The sequence below is a fragment of the Ambystoma mexicanum genome, chromosome 8 (assembly GCF_040938575.1).
Source record: "Ambystoma mexicanum isolate Mex_15411 chromosome 8, UKY_AmexF1_1, whole genome shotgun sequence".
In the NCBI taxonomy this organism is placed as follows: domain Eukaryota; kingdom Metazoa; phylum Chordata; class Amphibia; order Caudata; family Ambystomatidae; genus Ambystoma; species Ambystoma mexicanum.
In genome coordinates, this window is record NC_090929.1 from 1,413,022,791 (window position 1) to 1,413,050,043 (window position 27,253).

The window sequence follows — 27,253 nt, forward strand, 5'->3', positions numbered from 1 at the left end:
AGTGCTTAACGTAGAACATATTTACAAACAATATCACCCAAACAAAGTTAGTACTCATTTATCGTCCTCGGAAGGATGAACGTATGAGTTCATATTGACAGGATTCTAACTTGTGGCCTGCAGAATACACACAGATCGCAGCAGCGAGCGCTCAACTTGCTGAGCTATTTTATGCAGTGAAGACCCTTCAAGGTCTTCAACAAATAGGACTACACCAATTCTTGAGATAATGAAGCAATTGTGATAAGCTGAAAACAGATCATCACAAACTTTGTCCAGTACAAGCCAAGAATGGGATGGGCCTTTTTTTAGTTCTTCATTCTAGATAGGTCGAGTGCTGCATCTACAGAAATTCAGTGAGATCTTGTCTCGGTAGAGGTTCTCATGACTTGTTACTTTACACATACATGCATGTTGGCTTTGTTCTTGTTGCTAAGAATGTCCCTTCTTGTAACGGTCATTTACATTCCTCATTCTTCATTTATGGAAGAGCTTGCATGTCTGTAGTAGCTCACCAAGTATCGCTCAGTGGAAAGAGCGGGCGCAAGATGCTGTTTGATTCACTAATCGTCAGCGCTGAACTTGTTGTCTTTCTTCCTCAATGCAGGGCTCAAGTAACAACTGGCTGCGAGTCATCCCCCACACTAAATTTGGAGCCTTTGCGCGTGGGGCGAAAGTCGTACTATACACCAAGAAGAGCGGTGCACACCTCAGGATTATTGACGGGGGCTCGGGTTACCTCTGTGAGATGGAGCCAGTGGCGCATTTTGGACTGGGTGAGTTCGAGAAGTTTCTTTCGTTTTCCCTAAGCACTGTAAATTATTTGATTGTCATGCAACGCTTAATTTTGTGCAGGCATAAACAACTTGAGAGCTAATGGAAAATATTTCCCACTAATCATTTTGGGATTTTATTGACAAGAAAGGTTGCGCAGGGGGATAGAAGAGAAACTGCTCTTCTCTTGCCTGTTATCTTGTCTAGAATAAGGATTTATGTGACTATAAAATTTCATAGTTATGAAAGCCCACAGCAGTTATCATAAAGATTGGCTGTGGTGTCAAAACCCCACTAGGAATTGGGCATCGTTCGCTCTGTGAAAACACCTGATCTAGGTACAAAGTAATACCTTGAGATGCCGACCTGCCAAAAGCTGAAAGTTGGATTCTGAATTACTATTGGTTAAAACTAATGTCAATTTCTAGAAGCTTGAATTCTCCAGGGTTAAGCACAACCTTCCACACTAAAGTACACTAGTTCGGAAAGTTAGCAGTTTCTTGTCAAATCCAAGCTCAACAATTCAAAACCTGATCAAGAACATATAGAAACATGCATTGGCAAAGCCAACAGTTATATCTTTTGTTGTATAGCGGTTGGTTACGCATTTTCCAGGCACTCCCATAATGGTACCATCCGGCCATGAGATGGGAACAGCTGCAAATGGTGGTATGATATGATATGATATGGCATTTATAACGCGCCTATTCACAAGGGTTTCAAGGCGCGACGAGGCAAGGGAGGGGGAACAAGGGAGGACAGACAACGATCTTACTAGGCCAGGTGTCATTCAAATCAAGCAAGTAGAGGGAAGCAGGCAGAGGAAAAGTGCGTGGGGAAGGGCAGAGGGGAAAGTGCAGTACAAGGATAGTAGAATAAATAGATAATAAAACGGCCAGCTGGTGGCAAGCGCGGAGTAAGTGCAGACATAAGTGCTGGTGGGAATTTAGGGCTGCAGAAAACAGTCCACGGGGTTGCCAGGGAGGCAGTGCAGGTGTGCAGCTGGCAGGGCCTGGGCCCAAGAACAGAAAGGGGATGCCAGGTAAACCAGTGCAGTTTCAACTAGGAGTTCAGCAGGGGAGAGAGGGAGAGAAAGCGGAGTCAAAGAGGAGGGTTTTGAGATGCTTCCAGAACCGGAGCTGGTTCTCCTCAAGTTTCAGAGAAGCAGGAAGGCTGTTCCAGAGGGAGGCCCCTGCTGAAGAGAGAGATCTACCACCAACTCGTTGCTTGGAGAAGTGATTGACCCTGAGAGAGTTGGAGGCAGAAGAGCGAAGAGCTCGAGAAGGAAGATATTTGGGTGAGAGGGAGTTGAAGGTAATTCGGCCCCAGGCCCCAGAAAGCCTTGTGGACAATGCAGAGGGTTTTGAACTTAATCCTTGCAGCCACTGGGAGCCAGTGCAGGGATTTCAGTCCTGGAGAGAAATGATCCCTGGGCTTGAGGCCAAGGATAAGTCTCGCAGTCCTGTTCTGGATAAGTTGAAGAGGGCGGAGAGTAGAGGCAGGCAGATTAAGATAGAGGCTGTTGCAATAGTCCAGCCTAGAGAGAACCAGGGCTCTGGAGACAGTGTGCTTCTGGGGGAAGGAGAGGAAAGGGAGAATACCTCTGAGGAGGTGCAACTGGTAGTGTGACTTCTTAGAGACGTCAGAGATGTGAGGAGAGAAGGAGAGAGTGGAATCAAAGATGACCCCGAGGTTTTTAGCCTTGCAGGTGGGAGCAGGAAGAGGGACAAGAGAGGCCGGCCAGAGAGCTGCAGAGAAGGAGGGAGTGGGTGTGCCAATGAGTAGAATCTCAGTCTTACTGGCATTAAGGCAGAGGTCATTGGCGGCACACCATTCCTGGATAGCAGAAAGATTGTCAGAGATGAGGGAAGAAAAGGAGGAGGCTCAGGGGAGCCCGAAAATGAGCTGGGTATCATCCATAGCACTGGTAATTTGGGCAGAGAGCGGCGATGCGGTGGGCAAGGAGTGCCAGATATTGATTGAACAGCCAGAGAGAGAGGTTAGAACCCTGGGGGACGCCACAGGTAGAGGAAAAAGGTATTAGAGAGGAAGGACCCAAGTTGGACCTGGGAGGGTCAGTCGGAGAGGAAAGAAGTCAGCCATGCCAGAGCCTGACCAGTGATTCCCAGGTTATCACAGAGACGGTTGACCAGGATGGCATGGTTGACAGTGTCAAAGGCAGAAGAGAGATCGAGCAAGATGAGGAGACAAGGGATGTTAGAGTCAAAATTGGAGAGCAGGTCTTCACAGATGTTCAGGAGAGCAGTTTCCGTGCTTCTGGAAGCTCTGAAGCCAGACTGATGGTCATGAAGACAACCAACAGCTTCAGTGTGGAGATTAAGCTGGGAGATGGCCAGTTTCTCTAGGAGCTTACCCAGGAAGGGAGTAATGGAAATTGGGCGATAGTTAGCCGGGCAGGATAAGTAGCATCTAACTATATTTTACGTTGCCTTCTAATGCCTGTAAAAGAGCAACAACTCTTAGCTCAGTCTGTGGCTTAGTGGGGTAATCAATCTATTGCCAGGGCCTGTGTTTGACCTCATGCTCACAGGTTCGAATTCTGGAAGGTCCACTCTGCCTTTCAACCTTCCACAGTCAATAGCATGAGTCTCATTAAGTTGGGTAACAATACACATCTTTTATCTTTGTTAATAGTACCAAGATTCCCATATGGGGGTGAACGTGTGCTCTACACATACACATGTTATGCTATTTGCCAATTTGTATTATTAACATGAATTTCATACACGCAGCAGATGCAAGGGCACACTAATGTCTTAGATATCAATTGTCTAAACACATGGGCTGGTTTATAGCTGCAAATAAGCCATTCCTTTACAGAAGACTGCTTAGAAATAACATTGGCATCGACTTTAATGGTCTGGGCCAGCTCAAAGAGATCCTGGAGGAAGTGTGTTTTAGATGTAGAGGGGCAGATAGTGGGGGAGAATGTTCATAGGAAATTGCATGCCATGGCTGGTCAAAGGGTGGATACAGTTCCAAATACCACCCGCGGGATGTGCCACCCCTCACGGCCGATCTTTTTCCTAGCTTCACTTCCCATGCCAATAGTTTTATCTTCTAGGCAGCACTTATAGCACTATCTAATTGCCAAAACTGAAAGTTTGGAGAATCATATACTAAGCCCTTTATCTCAGTTATAATGCTTCTTTTTAAAATTGTGCTTACCCTCACGCGCACATCAGGAGAGTTAATCATTTGCGCTTAGACGGCAATGTTATCAGCCAGCTCCAAGGTACTTCTAGAAGGCATTTTCAATTCCTTCTCTCTGCAGACCAATCATTAGAGGGGTGTGGGCACATCTACATCGTGATTAACTCTTCCCCTTCAGCCCCTACACCTCACCACAGTCTCTAACACTGGGCAAACTGGAAATAAAAGTAGCTGCTGTACACATTTCAGGAAACGCTATGGTAAGTGGAAAGCTATTGCATGTGACCAAAAACAAAGCTATCACAGAGGCTAGGCTGGAAGTGGACAGTCTCTAACCAAGTAAATGCTGCAGTGAGGAAATACCAGGACTGGATAATCCTACCTACTCACATATGACATGAGAAAACATGAAAGGTCGGCCACCTTGATGCCAGTTGACTTGGGAAATCAGATCATCAGGGCTATGATGCTTTCAATGATCCTGCAGGGCAGAAATGCCCATACAGGTTTGTCTTACACAAGTGACCCCATTCTGAAATGGCTGCCTGGAAAAAGCATTGGCACAATCAACAGTTTTGACTCTTGTGTAGGCATTTGCCAGCCACTGCATTATTATGTGCTGTTGCATCCTATGTTTAGATAGTACCCACGCCGATACAAAATCCACAAATTTTCGCTTTGGCAATGGTTGTTTTACAATGCACCGGTGAACAAGATTTCACAGTTCGTTTTTATTTAGTTTACAGAAGGAAAGGTGAAGATGATCCTTCAAAGAGTAACAGCGATGCATAGGTGCACACACATTCTGATAGCTACAGATCTTGTATTCACTGCATCCTAATGTTACTGGCATATTTCATGTAAATAAAAACCTTGAGGGGAACTATTGGTTCCTCGTTATGTCCCATTGAGTTAAAAACAGCACGGAAATCGCTAGCCTAGTTTTCACATGTGTCGAAGAAACACACAGGGGCGAGGGTTGCGACACAGTTGAATGGAAACACGCACTGACTTTGAATCAATTGCAATTATTTTACACGTTAAGGATCTTACATGTTTTGAACAGCACTGTCTCATTTGCCTTCCAATGATAGCACAGTAACAGAAGGGATATAGACACTGCTTGTTTGTGTTTACAGAATTGCCTTGGCAACTGCATTTCAAGCGAAGGAGCTAATGACAGGAATCAAAACAAAGTAAATGGAGGGTGTGATGGGATATGTGATGTGTTGTGGAACACATATGCATCCAGCTGGTTCTGCTGTATTTCATTCTTTTAACCATAAACATCATTTATTTTCTCCGAAATATAATGAACATATAGACATGTTAAAATGGCACTGAAATCCTATGCAGCCCAACAGCCAGTATTTAGACGTATTTCTTACGAGCAGTCATTTTAAAAGCCACTGCAGAACCAATGATCCTTAACAAAATGTAAAGATTGATTATCTTTCAGAGAATGTAACCCATATAAGTTCAGTCTTTCTCCAGAATGGTGTAGATTTTTCTTCAATAGTCTTTGCTGTTGTTTCACATTATGAGTGAATAATTTGATAGGACGGTGGCTAAAGGCCTGATTCATGGAAAAGTGTAAAAGTGTGCATAGATCCTGCAAAGCCTGTGTGCCGAGATTGAACCTGTGTGGCCCATCACACATAAGAAAATCTACGCGCCACGCGTATTCACGGAATTGTCCACGCAAAGTAACCCCATGGACAAGTCACGGCTGGAATGCCCACGACATGCCCAGACGCAGAGCCATTGAAAATGTCCTTTGTGCACTCTTCACGCATTGCGTGGCCATTTCCTTCACTAGAGGTTGCGCGGACCAATCCATGACTACGCTCGGTTATATGCATTTGTGCGCGTACGATGGGCGGACTGCGGTCTGTCCCTCGCAACACCCACATTTTCGCTTGTTCTTCCCCATTTTGCGTGTTCAGCCCCCAACTCCAGTCTATGCACAGGCCACGCCCACGCTCTGTGAGGTATCTCGCGCAAGGCATGCGGCCACTTGTGGAGACGTGTTGAGCCTGCGCAAAGCCACCGTACAGTACGAAAAGGTCCTCTGCAGACAATCCCATGAATCGACAAACTGAGTTGCGTGCGTCGTTTGGAGTGCAATGTCCCAATTTACTGTGCAAATAATTCCATGAATCAGGGCCTATTAGTCTCAATGATATGACAGTTAAAACCGTTGGCTTTATCAATGCTTGTTTTTAAGAGGATATCAGTGAAAGGAACAGATTTGGGTCAAGTGGCTGAAGGCGCACTTGGTTTAGAAATGTTAATACACTGGTAGCACATTTTACAGCTCCTCTTAAGCCATTGACTCTCTGCAGACAGATTTGATATAACACTGGCCAAAGTTTGATGTTACTGCTCCATAAAGATAGGTCAAAGAGATTCCAGAAGGAGGTGCTCTGGTTGAGGAGGGGCAGGTAGTGGGCAAAAACAGACAGGAATGTATATGGGCATGTGCAGTCAATGGGTGGGTGAATATCCAAACATCACCCAAAAGAGCCTTGCATCCCTCGTCACAGGTCACCTCCCTCCTAGCTGTACACCAGTGAAATAGTTTGGGAATAGGGCCACTCAATAGCCGAAACTAAAAGTTCTTCCTCTTAATCAACAACATGTATACTATTTCCAATCAAGTTGCATATGTGTGAAGGGATTTGGCACTTAATACTGCCTCCCAGGTCAAATTCTGGACTTTCTCGCAATGTTTACTTTGTTGGCTCCAGCGCTCTGATGCCATTTCGGGAAAAGCGCAGCACTCTATAAGAATTACATTATGCTACACTGAAGAGCATGTTGTTGAGGTTAAGGAATATAGTGACATCAAACTTAGTTTCTCTGGCAGTGGTTGCAGATGACGGGTACTTTAGAGACATTCTAGTTATTGTAACCCATGCCTTTGCATAATAAATACGCTGTAGACTTTGCACTTTAGTGCAAAGTAGGCAACTGCATAAGCATTTTCTGACAATTATGAGTGTGGAAACCCTGCCAGCAATTCGAACATGATGTCGTAAATAGGAATGATTATGTGCACAATACGAAAAAACGAAAGCAATAATTATAGGCAGCAATGTAGACCGTTCGTCGAATGGGGTATGCAACCCCTGATTGGCACTCTGGTTGTGGTGATACACTCTTCTGGAAATCCCATACACTAGTATACTTCCGAGGTTTCCATGACTTTATCTTGAATAGTACGGAAGAAAGCAAAATTACCCGGAAACTAAAACTGACTGAAATCCAGTACAGTCAGAATAACAGATGTCTATTGATCTCCACTCTTTAAAAGCTATGTGAGAGTCCTGCAAAGGGATGTAACTGAACATAATGGACCCTTTAGTGGAATGAAGCACAGCACTATCAAGTGGTGTAGTTTGAAATGTGTTTTAATGACATTCAAACTCTGCTTTTGTAGGGAGCCTGGCTCTTCTTTCTTCTGAGTGCAGTTTTGGACCACAACGCCAATAATTGAAATAAAGTGCCCCGCCCTCCTCTACGTGGGCATTGCTAATCTCCATTACCATGACTTGGTTTATGTATATGTTGCATTTACGATAACAGAGTAACTACCACCAACCTTGATATACATGATGCCCAAATGAAAGGGAAATCATTTCTAAGTGACCACATGAAACTAGAGCTAAGAAGCATGACTGTATCAAAGCGTTTACTTTCCTCTAAGGAAATAATGAGATATTGTTTTTAGGATATGTCTGTTTCCTTGCCATATTGTAGATAATGATATTGCTCAACGCATCTGCTCCATTAAAGAATATATTTTTTTTTAATTGTGTTTCATTCCAAATGAACTTTTCACACATTTATATCACAATGTTAAAAAAGAAAAAGCAACATACGCGATAATTTCATAAATTAAAATAGTATTCAACAAATCAAGTAGACATTCTGATTGAACAGATCCTAAATTAATAAAACACCAAAAAATATGTACTTAATATGACCAATGACGTGTCCCTTGAATCTCACTGGAAAAACAATGTGTAACGATTGCCACAGACTCTGTTTTGCCTGTCACTCAGCATTTCAACATTTAGGGCCTCATTACACGGATGGAGGTAAGGGTTTACTGGTACCGGTATTTTACCGCCTTACTACAATGTCGGGGGGAAATTCTGCCGGGGTCGGCCGGGCCGTCCGCAGACCTCCGGGCAGGGAGGCCCCAACTCCTCCCGTATATCCCAGATGAGATAGAGTATGAGACACACACAAGGAGCAAGGCGACTCTGCTGTTTATTTATACAAAACGGCAGGGATGGGTCAAGGAGCGTACGCGTCCGTCCTGACACACACACAATCGTGGGGCTCGCAGGCCCTTTTTACTGCATTATGACGCGCTACTTGCGTCACTTCAGAAAGTTAACAAAAAACCTATCGCCACTCTTAATTGGTTGCTCGAGTGGTAGGGTTAGTATAGTACACATATAGAGAATGATATTAGTGGACAAGGTGTAGTCAGGTGGTATATCTGGGTTGTCCCTATAATTGGATACATAAGAATTGTTACATGAAGGCTCCTGAGGATTGGCTAATGTTACTGACGTCTGAGATAAGAGCCCCATGTTCTGATTGGTGCATCCGTGAGCTCCCCAGCCTGGGACCACCGTTGTTCCCAGCTCTCGGTGTACCTGTGTTTGCAACAATGTTTCAATATGGGTACGTGCAGACAATGTGAGGATTTATTCATAGGTGGAAGGCTGACCGCTCCCACTGTAGCAGGTGTCCATTGAGCCTTTCAAGTGTCTCGGCCTGTGTCTCGTAGTGAGGGACCCAGACGCCTTTTCTCTCCTGGGTTTTGGCATCTTGTCAGATTCGGCTTGGTCACGTGAGGCGGGACCGTGTTTGAGGCAGAATTCTGCACAATTAATATTGCTTTTCCACTGTGTGTCTGGTTTAATTTGTAGATATGACTTTAACGTTGGTACGCGGAGTGCGAGGTTGCAACATCGTGCCTTTGATGATTTGTTCTTGGATGTGGGCTTGCAACATTGCGACCTTGGCTGGTTGCTCCACCGGGTTCTTTCTGCAGGATCAGCAACCTGACTCTTGCTTTGTTAATGTCCATGGGAGCTCTTGTTTGATGCCTACTCGGGCCTGGTGCTTAAGTAGTCTGTTTGGTGCATAGGTGCTTTAGATTATAGTAGCATACATTTCCATGACCAGTATCGTGTTTCCATTACACCTCTCATGGTGGTAACGGGTTTCAAGGGAAGCGTGAGCAAGCGTTATAGATGAGTTCATGATGCATCTTGCGTTTCTGCATTCTGAAAGCCTATGTAAAAATAATAAAGATGCACGTCCGTGAATATGCCTGTCGCCTACGTCAGAGCACTGAGTATGTTCTTCGTGTAGATTGGTGTGGAAATGTTAAGTGTGTATACTTGTACAGATGTGCTTCCCGTTGTCTAGGTCGTCATGGCATCTCTAACGACGTGTGGTTTTTAGTCTAGCTGATCCGAGCCGCAGGTGTCGGCATGGCCAGTGCGGGCTGCTGGGCAGGCAGGTGGACACATCCGTATGTTCCTGTACCAGGGTACCTGGTCGTCTGGTAAAGGGACAAACTCTTCTCGCGGCGGGTGTCTGGGCCGTGACCCTCTAGGCCAAGCGCGAGAGGTGAAGGACGGGAGCCTGTTCTTCCATTCTCCCACTTCAGTCCCCCCTCTGGTCGACCTGTCGACCACAAACATATCCTTCTCGTTATCTCCTCTTACCCTCCATATCTTAGTTATCCCTCCGAGATGTCCATAATGGTTTACATGATCTTCAAATGACCAATACATGTATTCACATGTTCCTCCAGGAGTACAGTATACCCATCTTCCTATGTAGCTCCTGGGGTTCCTTGGGTTCTCAATCTTCACTGATGGTGGGTCTAGATGATTGGTGATGATTTGGGTGCGCAACTTCTCCCTTTCTTGTATTATCACACCTGTATGCTGGCCGTCATCTGCTGGCATTAAGGGGTGCATTCCCACCATTTCCAGCAACTCGTCAGTCGTGCGTGCTTTCCGGGCCTTCCAAAATCTAATTATGATCAGGGTAGCTCCAGCCAAAATAGCACATCCCACTATTATTTTCAGTCCATCTGACAGCCAAGATGGCATCCATGACCATAATAGTGAAAACCAGCTCTTATCCTTGTTTACACCGTTACTTTCGTCCATCATTTTGGAGTGCATCTGGGCCAATTGTGAAACTGCTTCTGTCAGTGTACCATTGTCAGCATCGTTGGCAGGTATGAACGTGCAGCAAGATTGTCCTATTTTTGCACAAACTCCTCCTTCCATTGCTGTGAGAAGGTCCAATACATATCTGTTCTGGAGTGCTACCATCCTTACAGCTCGCAGCTCTTCTTTAATTGCGTTGAACCCATTTACTGTTGAATTGATGGTCATCATTAGTTCCCACCTTGTTATTTGGAGCCATTTTGCGTTTGCGTATGCCTGCAGTCCCGGATGTATTATTGAGGAGAAGAACATTGCTGCTCTGCTGAATAGTCTGTGTTCTGGCGGTATTGATGTTAGTTCCGTTTCCGACCTTCCCCACAGGTAATTTCCTGTCAATGGCTCTCCTTGTCTTTTTCTCCTGTTTAGGACAGTATCATTGCTGTTGGTCCTGTTTCCTTGCTCCTTCTGAAGTGGTGCAGATCTCTTTCTTCTCTTATCCCCTTCATCCATTTTAGGAAATTTCGCCACATCGACATGCTTCTTAGGTACCACTAGTGATGGTACATTGACGTGTACCATTGTGCACACACCATTCCACAGGGGAGGCAGTGTATGATATGCCTTTTCCCCACAGGCCCAATAATGGTCCATTATTACTGCTGTTCCCGCTCCCCCCTCAGGCAACTCCATCACGCTTGCACAATTGGTGTTATATCCTACGTCCACCTCTCCTTTATGCTGGTAGCATACTTTAGGCGCAGTCAATGGTAGTATAGTTATCGGGTCTTCATCTTCTTCTACCCACGTGAGCATTGGTACATACTTGATCCACGTCGTCCAACATCGATGATTGTGTGTCTCGATAGTTGAGATAGTTTCTTTTGTTACCATGTTGCTGCCAATCACTCCTATCTCCCAGCTGTTGTCCAGGAACACCTTTCCTGTTATCGTCAGTAGCGGCCTCTCCCAGCATCCTTGTTTACCCGGAACTTCAGTTGCGTACCAATCACATGGTAGATACTGCAGTGTTACCTTCTTTGTTTCTCCTTTTGCAGGGCCACTTGTTATGTACCTGAATGCTTCAGCATGTAAACTGGTCTTGTGATAACTCAGATAGGTCTTGAGGAAGTTGTTTTCATATGGGTATGAGTCTCGTGTTTTCCATGTCATGTGCACTACTGTTCCTTGAAATCTTCCTTTCGTTTGGAACAGGGCCAAATATATTATGCACTGTGCTGTTTTTTCATCTATTTCTGTGGCAACAAATGTTCGTGAAGCGCTCATGGCGTATGGTATTAATGAGCAAACGTAACAGCTATCCTCAGTTGTCTGCTTACCAATGCGGGTCATGTGTTGGTACCATATGTTGTTTGTGACGTGTGCTGAATCTTGTACATAATTATCAATACCTTTATTGTCTGAGTACGTGCTGCGCTTAACTCTATTTTGCTTGGGTGCAAAATTACGATTACCACCTGACGTAACACCTGTTGCAGCAGGGGACGGGGGTATATTAAGTTTGGGTGCAGCAATAAAATCAATAGCATAGCTGTACTGCCAGACAGAGGCAGCCAAGAACCCGGTGATCATAAAAATCCCTATTATTTTTATTACATATGCTAATTTCACCGGCATTTTGCTCTTACCTTGCTGCGGTCCTGGCAGCTTATTCTTGCGACGTTACAGTTGCCCGCCTAAAAATTCTCAAAAGTGCTCGTTATTAAATGTTAGTTTTGTTTCCTTTAAGCTCTCCCTATCAAGTAGTCATTCAGTGCCCAGGCGAAGAGCTGCTCCCACGCTACTCTAAGTGATGGGTCTCTTAGGACCGGCAAGTATGGGCGGAGGTGGGGCATGTAATATTCTATGGCCAGGAGGAAGGCTGTGTAGTATACACGTACCCTTCTCCTTTTTAAGTATGTTGGCCTCTTTATTTCGTATACAAATTGGTGTGACAATTCTTCTGGGTAGTTATCGTCTGGCAGCACCATCTACACCTGCACACTGAACTTGTTAATTAGCTTTTCTTAACAATACAATATTACGCAGTTCCTGTATGTGCGAGAGAAAAAGAGAACATTCACGTGTTTACATGTGTATTGGTGCAAGCAATGTCCTTCAATTTTAGTTACAACTGTACTTAGCAGTCAATGGGGGGGGTTTGCGCTCAGATGGCGGAAGGATTTTTACTCTTTGAGCGAGTGACCATGGGGTGGGCAGTATGGGGGTCACCCCCTTCTTCGTCAGTTATTGTCTCCGAGGGAACAATTGGGTCGTTGTCTGTGGTGGAACTTTCTTCCGCTGTCGGCGATGTTGTTGCTGTTCTTCCAATGGACCTGTCGTTGGCGCTGGGGCGGGTCTGCAGTTTGTAGATCTTTACGTCATGTAGGTGGTTCCAGGCACGCTTATCCTTTAGTTTTACTGCTCTTGTTGATACGTCTTCTACCAGATGGGGGCCAGTGAACCTCTTCTCGTGCCACCTTCTATTGAAATTGCGAAGTAGTACGTGGTCACCTTTGGCAAGTTTGCTCGAGTTCTCCTTTCCCAATTCCGTACTTTCGTCTTTTTCTTGATTGCTGGTAGACCCGCCCCGTGTGCGCTCGAGCTGTTGAGACACAAACACGACACTAGTAATCAAAGAAGACACATATTGATACATTTCATCTCCTAACACATTCGCTGAACTTTCGTTATCGGTGAATGCCCTTGACGTTGGTGTTAGGGGAAGGCGCATTTGACGTCCAGTAACCACTTCGTGAGGGGTGAGGTGGTGGTCGGACCCTGGCCTGTTTCTAAGTTCAAACAATGCTAACGGAAGGCAATACAACCAACTTTTCTTTGTTGTTTGTTGTATTTTAGCAATTGCCTCCTTCAATAGGCCATTCAGGCGTTCATATACACCATTAGCCTGTGGGTGGTATGCACATGCAAATTTGTGTTTAATGTTCAGCAGGGATGTGATATGCTGGAACATTTCATTTGCGAAATGGGGGCCGTTGTCTGATCTTAACACCTCGCACACTCCCCACCTGGGGAAGACCTCCCTTACTATGAATTTGGCTGCTCTAAACGCATCAGGGTGTGAACAGGGCCCTGCTTCAATCCACCTAGAAAATGGACATACTACTACAATCATATACCTATTGCCTTGACAGATGTTGATCATATCAACATAGTCAATGTGAAGGTGCCGAAAAGGTCCTTCTGGCCGGGGTATTGTACCTCTTATCACTTTTAGAGTATGACCGGCCGTAAACTGTTGACATGTGAGGCAATTGCTGATAAAATTTGACACATGGGAGGTTAACTCGGGACAAAACCAATCTTCTCTAATTCGTGCTGCAATTATTTCCTTGCCTGTATGGGCAGGGTGATGTAATTGGCTCAAGGCGGTATTTAACAGTGCCAACGGTATTACAACTTTCCCAGTGCCACCCTGGCGCCATAGTGCGTCGGTTGGTGACATTGTGCATCCTCTTTTCACCCATACTTCTTTTTCGGCCATTGGTGCAGCCGCTTGTAGCTCCATAATCTGTGTGGCTGGGAGATGGGTGTACCCTTCTCTTATTAACATCTCCCTCGCTATTCCCCTCCCTCTCCCTCTCTGTGAGTCTGTGGGGTTCCATATCTCACCAAAATATGCAGCATATTTCGCATGTGTGTCTGCTGCTGCATTTCCTTTTGAAACGTAGTCTTCTCCATTGGTGTGTGCGGTGCATTTTACTAGGGCTAGTTCTTGGGGGTCGTTTATTACTTCAATTAGTTCAGCCAACAAGAGGGCATGTTGTACTGGAGTGCCATCAGCTCTCCTAAACCCTCTCCTTCTCCATTTTGATAGCCCTGAGTGGACAGTGGATGTAACATATGCACTGTCGGAATATATAGTTACTCTTTTATTAAAACTTTCCTTTAATGCCAATATTAGTGCAACGAGTTCCGCCGCTTGAGCAGAGTAGTGCTGTGGTAATTGCACACACTTCATAGCCACACACACCGGCGCCTCCATCATTTTTACTACTGCTGCCCCAGTTCTTCGTATCCCATCTCCTTGATCAATAGTTGATGACCCATCAATAAACAAAAGCTCACCTCCATCTAGTGCGTTTTCTTCAACTTTCCTAGTACATGAGTATATTTCAGTTACTTGGGTGCAGTCGTGGGCGTAATCTCCCTCTTCAATTACTTCTGCTAGGAACCTTGCAGGGTTAACCGTGCTACATCTAACAATTGCCAGTTCAGCTTTAGACAAAATAATCTCATAACCTGATGCCCTCTGTGTCGTTAATGTGGACTTAGGTTTATTCAATATCGCAAATAGTGCATGTTCCACAAATAGTGTAGTTGGACACCCCATAGTTATTGCTGATGCTTTTTCTACTGCAAAAGCAGCTGCAGCAAGACCTTGTTCACAAGAGAAGTGGCCTAACATTATAGGGTCTAAGTGACCGCTGTAAAATGCTACTGGTTTATAGCCCATGCTAGTTTTTTGGGCCAATACTGCTTTCATCACTGCTGAGTCGCAATGTGAAAATATAAAGAAGCGCCGCTCATAGTCTGGGGATGCAAGTACTGGAGCAGTTGATATCGCGTCTTTTAATTCGTCAAATGCCTCCCTCATTTCCATAGTCCATCCCAACTTTTTCTCCCCTTTATTTGCTTCCTTCAAACCCTCAAGCAGGGGTCCTATGTATGAGCTGTAATCAAATACCCATGCTCTACAGTAGTTGCACAGCCCCAGAAATTGCTGCAGTTCTCTCACAGTCTGTGGCACGGGAGTGCTTGAGATGGCCTGTGCTCTTTGTGGTGCAATCCTTCTTCCATGTTGGGATATCAGTTGACCAATGTAAAGTACCTGTTCCTGACAGTATTGTATCTTTTCCATGTCTACCTTGTACCCCTTTTCTGCCAGTATCGTCAACATTTTTAAGGAGTCCTCTCTACATTTACTTTCGTTTGTACTGCAAATTATTATGTCATCCACATACTGTAACACTGTGCTTTCCACCTCAACGTTACCCAAATCCATCTGTATTACTCTATTGAAAATTGAGGGTGATTCACAATACCCCTGTGGTAATCTGGTATGTTTCCACTTTGTATTTCGGTAAGTGAAGCTTGTCAAATCTTGTGAGTCTGGGTGTAATGGTATTGAGAAAAAAGCATTTTTAAGGTCAATCACTGTAAATCGTGATGCTTCTGCTGGAATGCCACACAATATTGTGGCCGGGTTTGCTGTTACTGGATACTCTGCTTCTACTATGTTGTTCAAGGGTCTGAGGTCCTGTATGAAGCGCCAAGACCCCCCTTTAGCCTTGCGCACCGGGTACACAGCTGTGTTACATGGTGATTCTGAGGGGACCAATATGCCATTGTTTATAAGGGCCGTTATGGTTTCATATATGCCCTCATCTGCCTCTTTTGACAATGGGTACTGTTTAACTCTTGGTAGTATGGCACCTTTTTTCAATTTTATCCTTACACCCCCTATGCTTTTTATGCATCCCACGTCATAAGGGCTAATAGTCCATAATGATTTGGGCACCTTTGACATATCCTCCTTAAAAAATGGGACTGGGGTGCCTGCGGGTGCCTCAAGTGCCATTGCAATTTTCTGTGCTACTTGTTTGTGAGCCACTCTTAGCCATATTTCTACACTCATCATGAACACCATTTCATTTTCTTCCTTTTCTTCTGAGAACAGCTCTTCATCTGACACCTGGGTCAGCCTACATCCTTCTGCTAGTGCTATCACCGCCCTCCATGCTCTCCCTTCTTTATCTTGGGCGTGCACAGCAACATAATCAGCTGTTGCAATAATGCTCTCAATGTCCACTACAAACACCTTCCCTTCTAGTTCATCAACTGGTGTTTCTGGTCGGAATAGATAGGCTGCTGGTCTCCTCCATATTTTCCCTTCTATCCCTGGCATCCATGCAAATGCCATGTCAGTGCCATATTGGAATATCTCGCCATCTACTGGCTCCGCCCTAATCGCTGTCTGTCCACAGTATGCTTGCAAAATCTGTCGTGCTGCGAGCATGTTAATCCCTGGAGTAGAGCAAATTATGCCATCCTCTGTAAAGGAGATCGTCATGTTCAACCTGTTCATTATGTCCCTCCCCAGTATATTTACTGGTGAGGCACTATAATACAAGAGTGGAACTGACAGATCATAATCTCCAATAGATAAGGGAACATTATCAGTAAATGGAACCAACCCTTTAGCCCCAGAAAATCCTTGGGTGTTCATGGCTTCGCCTGACATCTTAAATTTACCTTCCCTTATGCAAGACCGGGTTGCCCCGGTGTCAACAAGAAAATGATAATTTTTTGTCACCTATCGTTACCTCTATGCGTGGTTCCTCCGCACTATTAGGTGTTACTGACAGGATGGGACACACCAAGGCCGTCTGTGGGCTGGCCTATTGGGGGTACAATGATTGGCCATTCCCTGTGTAAGGGTTGTGTCCCAACACCGTCACCCCACCCAATTGTGTTCGTTCATTTTGGGGTGGTGGTTGTATTAACGCTACTTGTTGTTGTGGCGGTGGCAGGTACTGTGTTATTTGTTGTTGTGGCAGTGAATAGGTTTGTGGCTGTTGTGTTGTTTGTTGTTGTGGGTCACTCCCTTTTTGTGACGTCTGCTGTTGTTGTATGCCCTGCTGTTCTTGTAATGTCCTAGGTTGTGCTTGTTCATTCCATGCTGGTGTTCCTGGTCTGACCCTACATGTACGTGACATGTGTCCTAATAGTCCGCAGCTCCAACACACGGGTGGTTCCCTGTTTTGCCATGGGAAGCTCCCTGTGTTGTCCTGGTATACGGGTTGCCCTGTGGGGTAGTTATTTCTTAGTCCCCCAGCCTGTTGTTGGGTATTATATCCATATCCTCTCCCCCTCATAAACCCTCCTCTCCCTCTGTTATAACTATAATACCCAGTTCCTTGCATTGGGTACCCTCCTCCCATGTTTGGTGCGTGTAATTGCAGAGGCGGCACTTGCTGTATTACACCTTGTGGAGGCGTTATTTGTGCGGGATCTTGTGCAGCCACTACTTGCGTTGGGCTTTGGGCCATTGGTGTGGGCGTAGTTATTAGTGCCCCTTCCATTGTGTATTTAGTACGTTTTTTTCTGTACTAATTTGGCCTCTTCTGTTTTCCTATCCTCTTCCTTTTGTTTCATTTTTCCTTGCCATGTTCTGCAGTGATGTACTATAGTCAGTTGTATTTCTGGCCATGGTTTTGCTTCCATCCCCACTACTTTATTTAGTTGTTTTTGAACTCCTTCTGGGAGCCCTTGTACTAGTATATGATAAAATATGGCTGGTGTTTTGTCCCATTGTTCTCTAGTTTCCATGCGCCACTTCTCTTGAACATCCTGGATATAATCAACAGGATCCTCATTTTCACCCATCTTACGGGAAGTAATCGCTCCTATGTCTGATGTGTCTGGGTACTGCACTCTCAGTGCCTGCCATAGCGCATGTCTGCAGTTTGCAAATGGTGCCCCATCATGCGATGTGTTCGTTATTGTTACCCCATGGAATCCCGCTCTTTTCCAAATGTCATCCGCTCTATCCCCTAATATTGATATTAACAGGCCCTTCACATCTCCTACTGCTAGTTTCTGTCCTGCGGTGTGTTTTTCCATTTCATATATCCACTTACCTGCACCTCCACTTAGTGATGGGAGCCTACATTTTATATTTTCCTTATCCGTATGTTTCCAAGGTACATACTGTGGTCTAACCCCTCCTCTCTCCAGCAGTGGCATTAAATTCTGTCTTGTGTCACCCTTTACGCTCCATAATGTTAAGTCTTCACACCCCTCCTCTTCCCCCATTTCTTTTACTACTTCAAATTCTTCCTTACTACCTCTGCTCCTACCTCCCTCTTCTTCCTTTCCCCTTTTTTCATCATTTCCTGTGTTCAATATGGGTATGTTTATTTGTCTGTCTTGCCTGCGACTAGGGAGGTCCCTAAGCCGACATGCATAAGGTGTAAGTTCATTCATGAAGGGCGCGAGCTTTATTCTGTGCAGAGAGCGCGCGGTAGTTGAACATGTAGGGCGTGACGTGGGAGGGTGCAATGGTGATGTGGGTGGCGTGGTTTCATTGGTTTGTGTTTCCCCTATTCTTTTCACTTCCTCCTTACTTCTCTCCAGCTCCTCCCATCTTCTACTCATCCAGGGCGAATCTATGTTTGTTCTAGTAAGGTATAGTTTATCTAAGCTTTCCCTTTCACTCTTCCTTCCATCCTTCTCCACTCCTCCTTCCTCCTCACTGCAAAAATCATTCATAAATGGCACCCCCCACTCTGCCTTTTTTCCTTTTATTGTTACTGTTTTTAAGTCTATTAGGTCTCTTTCTCCCTTTCCGTTGTTACCAACTGTCCCCCTTTGTGCTGATGTTGTTGCTACCTCTCTACTTTTATATACATCTCCCCATCTTTCACTCTCCCAACCCCTCTCTTCTCTTCCTCCTTCACTCCTCTCCTCCATTTCCCTACTATTTTCCTCCCTTTTCCTTTTCAACTCCTCCATTACTTCGTTGCTCATCTGTTCCAATATCCTTTCATCCTCTTTCTTCCTTTCCCATTTCACCCTTTCTCTTTCTACTATACTCTCTATTACCTTCCCCTCTTCATATTTCTTAGTTGCCTCTGATATTATCCTCCTCCTCCATATTTCCATTTCTTTTTCCTTTTCTTCTTCTTCCTTCTTCTTCTCTCTCAGCACTACTCTTGATACCCTATCTGCTGCTCCTTTTACCCTTTCAGCTTCTCTCTTTTGTTCCTCACTTCATTCCCTTAATTTTTCCAATTCGTCCTTACCTTCTTTCCTTTTCCTCACTCTCTCTCTTTCCTCCCGCTCAAGTTGTTTGATCAGTTCATTCTGCTCATCCCTTAGTTCTGCTAATCTTTCCTCCAAAATCTCTTCCTTCTGCCGTAGTAGCTCCTCTCCCCTCATTTCACTCTCTCTGGCACTATCCTCGTTTGTTCTCCTTACCGCCTCCTTTTCTTCTCCAGTTAGTGAGCCTCGTAATTTCAACAATATCTGTGCAGCTATCCACTCATCGTTTCCTATCTCTACAGTGGGCTCTTCTCTAATCCTCCTGTCCCCCATTGGTATCTTCCCATGAGCCACATATGGTGGAGGGCTGTATGCCGGGTTTGAGTATCCTTCAGCCGCCCTTAACTGTCCTGCTATTTCTCCTAATTCTCTTAAAGGGTACAACCCTCCTCCCTCTGTTTTCACTCCCGGTGTTATGGGTATCCCATTGCTCGGTTCCTTTTTTATGTCGTCTGATTTATCAATCTTTTCTCCTCCCTGTCTTTCGTTCCCCGTATTCTTTGTGCTTTCGCACTCCTTTTCCCCACCCGTTCCTTCTTTCTTAATCTCCTTTTCTTCCGGTGTTTCCCCCATAGTGAACATTCCATTTGGTCCTGGTCGAGACCCCTGGAACATCCTCCATAAGTTAAACACCTCCACATGGTTTGCCAACTTCTTCCCCTTGTATGTATTGTGCAGATGGTTCAGTAGTGAATGTTGGGCATATGTATCGAAACTACCATTAGGCGGCCATGGTGTTAACATTTTGTTATCTGTACCCTGGGTCCACTCTATGCTGTACTTAATTAACTTCTCCCTATGTGGTGGCAGTGTGGTGCATATGTCCTGTAGTGGGGTAGTGAGGGTGTTCCCCCACCCTCCCGACCCTCTCCCGTATGACATAAATTCACTCCCCTTGTTACCCTTCCCCTTACTAGCAGTTTACAATAAACAACCTTGTATTGCTTACCTCGCCCCGCAAGTGTGGGGACTTTCGACAATCCTTTTGACAAATTATGCAATAATAATAAATATGATGTTATATTATATTCCTTCCCCTACGGCCCCCTGCGGCCGAAGCGCACGCAGCCCCCTGCGGCTGCGTACCCCTTACGATGATCTTATACAGTCGTCCTGTTTCTCCGTTCTCCTCCCCCGTTTACACTTGCCGTGGCCGGCGTTCTCCGTGCGCAGCCACGCCCCTTTCCCCTTTTTTCGATCCACTGGTTTATAGTTTATCTCCGTACCAGCTCCTTTATCATGCTTCTCTTCCCCACCACTCTCAAACCCAAAATTCCTTGTGCTCGCGATATCCTATTAAATCCCTACTGGTGACGTCACCGATTTCTTCGAGCTACTGGTATATTCTTGTTATGTTTTTTAAGTTCAAAATACACTTGCAATCTACCCCGCTAACCCTACAGCTGTCTTCCTGTCTCTCCTGGAACAAGGTAATCTCATCAATAATATAACCGGACTGCGCACGCTGCGTCGCCTCGCGTGTGATACGCCCCTTAACAGGAGGGCTTAACCAGCCAATTATCTTCCGTTTTGGGCAACTATGTAACTAGCTACCGCCCACAGGTAAACGTCATCTACCTATCGAGTTTCTTGCTCGAACAATAGGGAACCTCATCTACTCATTGATCAATAAATGTCAAGTCGTAGGAAACCACACACACCCACCCTCACACTTAGTCGCAATTTAGACCATCAGTGTCTTACGAGCGGCTGCACGTGATGTTTTCGTGCCCCGCCCCCCTCTTTCGCGTAACGTTAGCTGACTGTTACGAGTGGCTGCACGTGATGTTTTCGTGCCCCGCCCCCTCTCTCGCGTAACGTTAGCCGACTGTTCTCGCACTCGTTTTGCTACCATTCATTCCATTAGCAACACTCAGTTAAACCTTCGCCGCACATCTCTACAATACCTCCCCCCTCCCTTATTTACTTCCTCCCCCTCCCTCACAATTTCGCATTGCTTGTTGTGCGTGTCATGCTCACCAAGTTCTCTCGATGCAGGGCCGCTCGACTGCGAGCACCCTCCAAGCGGCTCGCCACCTCCCCTCGTCTGGACCACGTCTGGACACTCGCCGACCGCGGGCGGGATACTTCTCAACCGGCTCCCGAGGGCCAATATCCGGATTGCGCTGTCCGGTCTTCTCGCGGCTCCGCGATGGTCCTGTAGTCCTCAGAAGGGGGCAACGGCAGAGGGGGCCGCGCCGCCGGGCCTCCTCGCAACGGGAGTGCCTGGAAAAACTAAAAATAAAAGTTGATCTTAAACAGATCTCAGCAGTGCCTCCAACTTGTCGGGGGGAAATTCTGCCGGGGTCGGCCGGGCCGTCCGCAGACCTCCGGGCAGGGAGGCCCCAACTCCTCCCGTATATCCCAGATGAGATAGAGTATGAGACACACACAAGGAGCAAGGCGACTCTGCTGTTTATTTATACAAAACGGCAGGGATGGGTCAAGGAGCGTACGCGTCCGTCCTGACACACACACAATCGTGGGGCTCGCAGGCCCTTTTTACTGCATTATGACGCGCTACTTGCGTCACTTCAGAAAGTTAACAAAAAACCTATCGCCACTCTTAATTGGTTGCTCGAGTGGTAGGGTTAGTATAGTACACATATAGAGAATGATATTAGTGGACAAGGTGTAGTCAGGTGGTATATCTGGGTTGTCCCTATAATTGGATACATAAGAATTGTTACATGAAGGCTCCTGAGGATTGGCTAATGTTACTGACGTCTGAGATAAGAGCCCCATGTTCTGATTGGTGCATCCGTGAGCTCCCCAGCCTGGGACCACCGTTGTTCCCAGCTCTCGGTGTACCTGTGTTTGCAACAATGTTTCAATATGGGTACGTGCAGACAATGTGAGGATTTATTCATAGGTGGAAGGCTGACCGCTCCCAATGTAGCAGGTGTCCATTGAGCCTTTCAAGTGTCTCGGCCTGTGTCTCGTAGTGAGGGACCCAGACGCCTTTTCTCTCCTGGGTTTTGGCATCTTGTCAGATTCAGCTTGGTCACGTGAGGCGGGACCGTGTTTGAGGCAGAATTCTGCACAATTAATATTGCTTTTCCACTGTGTGTCTGGTTTAATTTGTAGATATGACTTTAACGTTGGTACGCGGAGTGCGAGGTTGCAACATCGTGCCTTTGATGATTTGTTCTTGGATGTGGGCTTGCAACATTGCGACCTTGGCTGGTTGCTCCACCGGGTTCTTTCTGCAGGATCAGCAACCTGACTCTTGCTTTGTTAATGTCCATGGGAGCTCTTGTTTGATGCCTACTCGGGCCTGGTGCTTAAGTAGTCTGTTTGGTGCATAGGTGCTTTAGATTATAGTAGCATACATTTCCATGACCAGTATTGTGTTTCCATTACACCTCTCATGGTGGTAACGGGTTTCAAGGGAAGCGTGAGCAAGCGTTATAGATGAGTTCATGATGCATCTTGCGTTTCTGCATTCTGAAAGCCTATGTAAAAATAATAAAGATGCACGTCCGTGAATATGCCTGTCGCCTACGTCAGAGCACTGAGTATGTTCTTCGTGTAGATTGGTGTGGAAATGTTAAGTGTGTATACTTGTACAGATGTGCTTCCCGTTGTCTAGGTCGTCATGGCATCTCTAACGACGTGTGGTTTTTAGTCTAGCTGATCCGAGCCGCAGGTGTCGGCATGGCCAGTGCGGGCTGCTGGGCAGGCAGGTGGACACATCCGTATGTTCCTGTACCAGGGTACCTGGTCGTCTGGTAAATGGACAAACTCTTCTCGCGGCGGGTGTCTGGGCCGTGACCCTCTAGGCCAAGCGCGAGAGGTGAAGGACGGGAGCCTGTTCTTCCATTCTCCCACTTCAACAAGGTCCCTTTGCGGGTTGGGGAATTTAACGCCTGCTTTTTGCAGGCGGTAAAAACCAACCCGCAAAGAGACCAGGGAGTTAATTACGGTACCGCAATTTGCGGTACCGTAATTAGCACCTTCCCCATTCCCATAGAGCCCTAAGGGGCAAAAATGGGAATGCGGAAGGGCAATGGTGGAAGGGGGAATTACTGCCCGCCAACCTTGGAATAGGGCGGTAATTCCCCTTTCCACCAAGAATGTGCCGGTATTTTACCGGCATGAACCATCCGTGTAATGAGCCCCTTAGAATGATACCTTCCGTTGCATATGAGATATAATGTTCTAGCATTTCAGCTTCATTACTTTCAAAGTATGCAAACTGCATCTCCCTGATGAACTCCTAAAAGGGAAGCATGCATCTGTGATTACTACATATCTTTGAGGGAAGTGATTCTTATGGTTAGAACACTACATATCAACAAGTGTTGCATTAATAGATGTATTTGGGCTTCTGCGTGGGTATGCTGAATACACAAATGCACTTCCATCCAAACAATTCTGTATACCCACACCTGGCAACATTCTGCTTTGGTGAAAGGCTTCTCTAAAGGACTGCAATAGGTTGGAAAAGGGATCTAATGCAATGTCATGTAAGTGGTCTGCTACCACTTCTGCTGGTGGCCTCTTTGCACATGGCTCACTAAGATAAAGGGTGGGTTGTCATTAGGGGTCTAGTGAGAGAGGTGGATGTGAACCCTGTGGTGTTGATGGGTGCAGGTACTAAGTAGTCAGTCCCTCTGAGCCAATCTGTTTTCTATGGATTATGCTGAGAAAGTTTGGGGGTTTGTTATCCACAGGGAAGAGCTCAAGATCTGATATACCCCAGTGCTTTGGGCTTGGGAAGCTGCTGATGTGGGTGAGTATGATATGGCTTAGTCATGGTTTGATTTGAGTTAATGCTTATGGCGGCAGACTCTGGGGTATTTGTGTGTTTGTGTGTGTGCAGTGAAAGGTGGTAGGAGGCCTTAGAGGTGTTTCAGTTAGTTGGGGAAGAGGTTGTAAGGCATAACAAGGCAAAATAACATATAACACTGAACTCCCGGCCTCTTTCAGACAGGCTCATTTCACAACCTCACATTGCCACTGTCAATCCCAGTATTCAAAAATTACAAGTCCGCCAAAATGACGCAATTGAGATTATAAAATATCTGCCACATAACTCTCATGTTTCTGAATTGAGGAAATAGCTACACTGGTTGCCTGTCGCTGTCATGATCTCTGCTTCCAAAAGGTCAGGGTTTTCCCAACTCCCTTGGAAGCAGATCCATAACCCAGGTTCCGAGTGCCAACCAGTCCCAATTGGGACCTTTCGGACCCAGTCCTGGCGCCAGTGGCACCAGGCTCATAAATATGCCCAGTCCCAGCGCTGGAAGCGCCGGGCTCATAATGCTTGGGTGGACTTACCTGCAGCAGACCATGCTGCTTACTTGCCTGCCAGTTGAGCCTCTGATCCTCTTCTGTTTGGAACTACTTTTCCTGTTGGGTGGGGCTGGAGCCACTCCCTAGATTCAGAACACTGGAACTCTTCTGGAAGGCAGGAACTCTTTTCTTACCAGGAACTCTTTTCTTACCTAGGCGTGGCTGTGGAAGGAGACACCTAAGCACTACAGGAGGCTATTTAAACCACACCCGGTGGATGAATCTTGCTTTGCGTTATTCTGCACCCTCTGCAGCAGAACGCTCATCGTGTCTTCTGCATCCGGTCCTGGGCCTAAGGAAAAAGGCTTACCATCCTGAATCCAGTCTTCAGCAACACCTATAAAGACAAGAAAGAACAGGTTAGCATTCCGGCATCTGAAAGGAAAAGGCTTACCATCCTGAATCCAGTCTTCAGCAACACCTATAAAGACAAGAAAGAACAGGTTAGCATTCCGGCATCTGAAAGGCAAAGGCTTACCTACTCTTCGTGCGCTCCGGAGGTCTTCACACTGCATTCCGGCATCTGAAAGACAAAAGCTTACCAACTCTTCGCACGCTCCGGAGGCCGTCGGCGCTGCATCCCGCATCTGAAAGACAAAACAAGGTGCGTTTAAAGACATTGGGGAACTTTAATACTCACGTGCCAATACTCCTTTCCACATCTAACCCAGTGGGTATTCCGGCACCCTGCAGCCGCTCCGAACTTGTACCTGCAAAATAAAAAGACAGTTAGAGCGCATCGTGAAGCTGGCAACAAGCGCTTACTTACGTGCTTCCAGGCGCTTCTATTCCTCACACGGGCTCCATCTTCAACTCACTTCAGCCCGTCATCCGCCATCGCCGGAACCCTGCAAAACAAGAGACATCATTATTAAAGACTTTAAAGACATTTGAGTTACTCGAAACTTACCGTTCGTGCAGTAAACGACGGACAGCAGTCCTCTGAAGTCAAGAGGCCTGCGCTACCTATCCAGTGAGGAAACTGGTTACAGCACCCTGCCCCGAGGCAGATGGAGAGCTCGGCATTCACTTACCTAAGGTGAGAGCGTTAACCTTTGGGGGTCTACAGGAGAGGAGAAGAGGAAAGAGATAGGGACACCCCAATAACCCCAGTTCATTAACCCCCATATTTTCTATCTGCAGACATCTTACTCTACACGTCAGGCATACAGTGCACAGAGGTCCAGCCCAAAGAGCCAACCGGGTGCTGCACATCACCTTTGACGATACGGTAGTCGCCCAGTCAAGACCGGCGCCTCTGCGAGAATCAGGTGAGCGTTACAGAACGCAAAGCCTACCGCAAAACTCTCGCCCAGGCGCTATGGAAACCTCGGATACTGACTACCTAGCCCGGTTACTTGGGGAACTAAGGGCAGAAGTGCATGCAGCTCGTCAGGAAACTAATGCTCTAAGAAGGGAACTAATTATTTCCAAGGAGAGAACAGATGATCTTGCTAGACAATTGCTACAGTCACAAGCCGGACAGACCCCGCTACCCGCATCAGGGGCAAATCTTCCTTCAACATCCTCTATGAATCCAGTGCAGATCAACCTACCTGGGAATGTACCTCTGGCTCCGCCCGAACGATTTTCTGGTGACCCAAAGAGGTTTGCGGTATTTATCAATCAGTGCCGGTTGCACTTCTTATGCCGGCCAGCAGCCTTTCCAACTGATCAAGCTAAAGTAGCTTTTGTACTTTCGTACCTTAGTGGCAATGCGGCAGACTGGTCGATCCCTCTAGTTAATCAAGATGATCCGGTTCTCCATGATTTTCAAGCCTTTCAGCTTAGTATGGAAAAACTGTTCGCAAGACATGCACAGGGGCAGGCCTTGGACAATGAGCTTCTTTCGTTGCGACAGGGTAATCAAGACCTTTTGGCTTATATTGCATCTTTCAATAGACTAATAGAGGAAACTCAATGGCCTGAGGACAAAAGGATTACGCTGTTTTATAGAGGTCTACGTGGAGAGCTCAAAGACGTTTTAGCCCAAGTAGTGAATCCCCCACAAGACTGTTCGGATTATATAGACTTGGTCGTTCAAATAGATCACAGACTGCAGAACAGGAAGGCCGATCGTTCCAAGTTTGAGGCTCGAGTATTTTCCAAACCGCCAACTCCTTCCAAAGGAGTAGACTCCGGGGAACCCATGCAAATAGGGGGTCTGAAAGGCCCTCTAACACAAAGGGAGAGGGAAAGGAGAAAACAGTTGCAATTATGCCTATATTGCGGAAACTCAGGGCACTTTCTTCGAGACTGTCCGGTGAAACCTGCCAAGAAGGCAGTAGGAGCTGCAGTTACCACAGTTACAAACTCTGAGCAGGGAAACGACCTCGCCCGACAAGAATAGAGGTCCTCTTGCCGAGCGTGAAAACCAGTTCCGTGACCTCGCATTTCGTGATACCTATGGTCCTCATTAGCCCTGATAATCCGGATCGATTACATGCAATTGAAGCTTACGTCGACAGCGGTGCCATCGGCAATTATGTGGATCATGAAATGGTTTTGAGGATGAATCTAACTCTTTGTCCCAAGGCTGTAAAGGACGTCATTACTACGGTGGATGGCACGGAGATAGCCTCCGGGCCAGTAACACATACCACTCAAGAGGTGACGCTAGTAAGTCAAGATGGACACCATGAGAAGATCGTGTTTGATGTGATCAAGGCCCCTCAGTTCCAGATTATTCTAGGAATACCTTGGTTAGAGAAACACAATCCTCTGATCGATTGGCGAGCAAGAACGGTCCAGTTTCCAGAATGTGTCTCTACTTGTCACCCTCCACCTGGTGTTGCACTGGCAGCAATTTCTTCAGAGACTCCCCAGTTACCTCCTGAATACCTAGAATACCAAGATGTTTTCCGGAAGGAGCAGGCTAACTCTCTACCTCCTCATAGGTCTTATGACTGCCAGATAGACCTGATACCTGGATCTACTCCTCCTTGTAGTAG

The 27,253-nt window shown here is 46.2% G+C and overlaps 1 protein-coding gene across 2 annotated transcripts in view; it reads left to right on the plus strand.

Annotated features, from left to right (window-relative positions):
• CRTAC1 (cartilage acidic protein 1) overlaps nucleotides 1-27,253 on the plus strand; it is a 2,821,007-nt gene that overhangs the window by 2,499,356 nt on the left and 294,398 nt on the right. For both annotated transcript variants that reach the window (XM_069611550.1, XM_069611549.1), the window contains exon 11: nucleotides 608-776. In XM_069611550.1, the coding sequence (XP_069467651.1) occupies nucleotides 608-776 (169 nt within the window). The remainder of the gene's footprint in view (nucleotides 1-607; nucleotides 777-27,253) is intronic.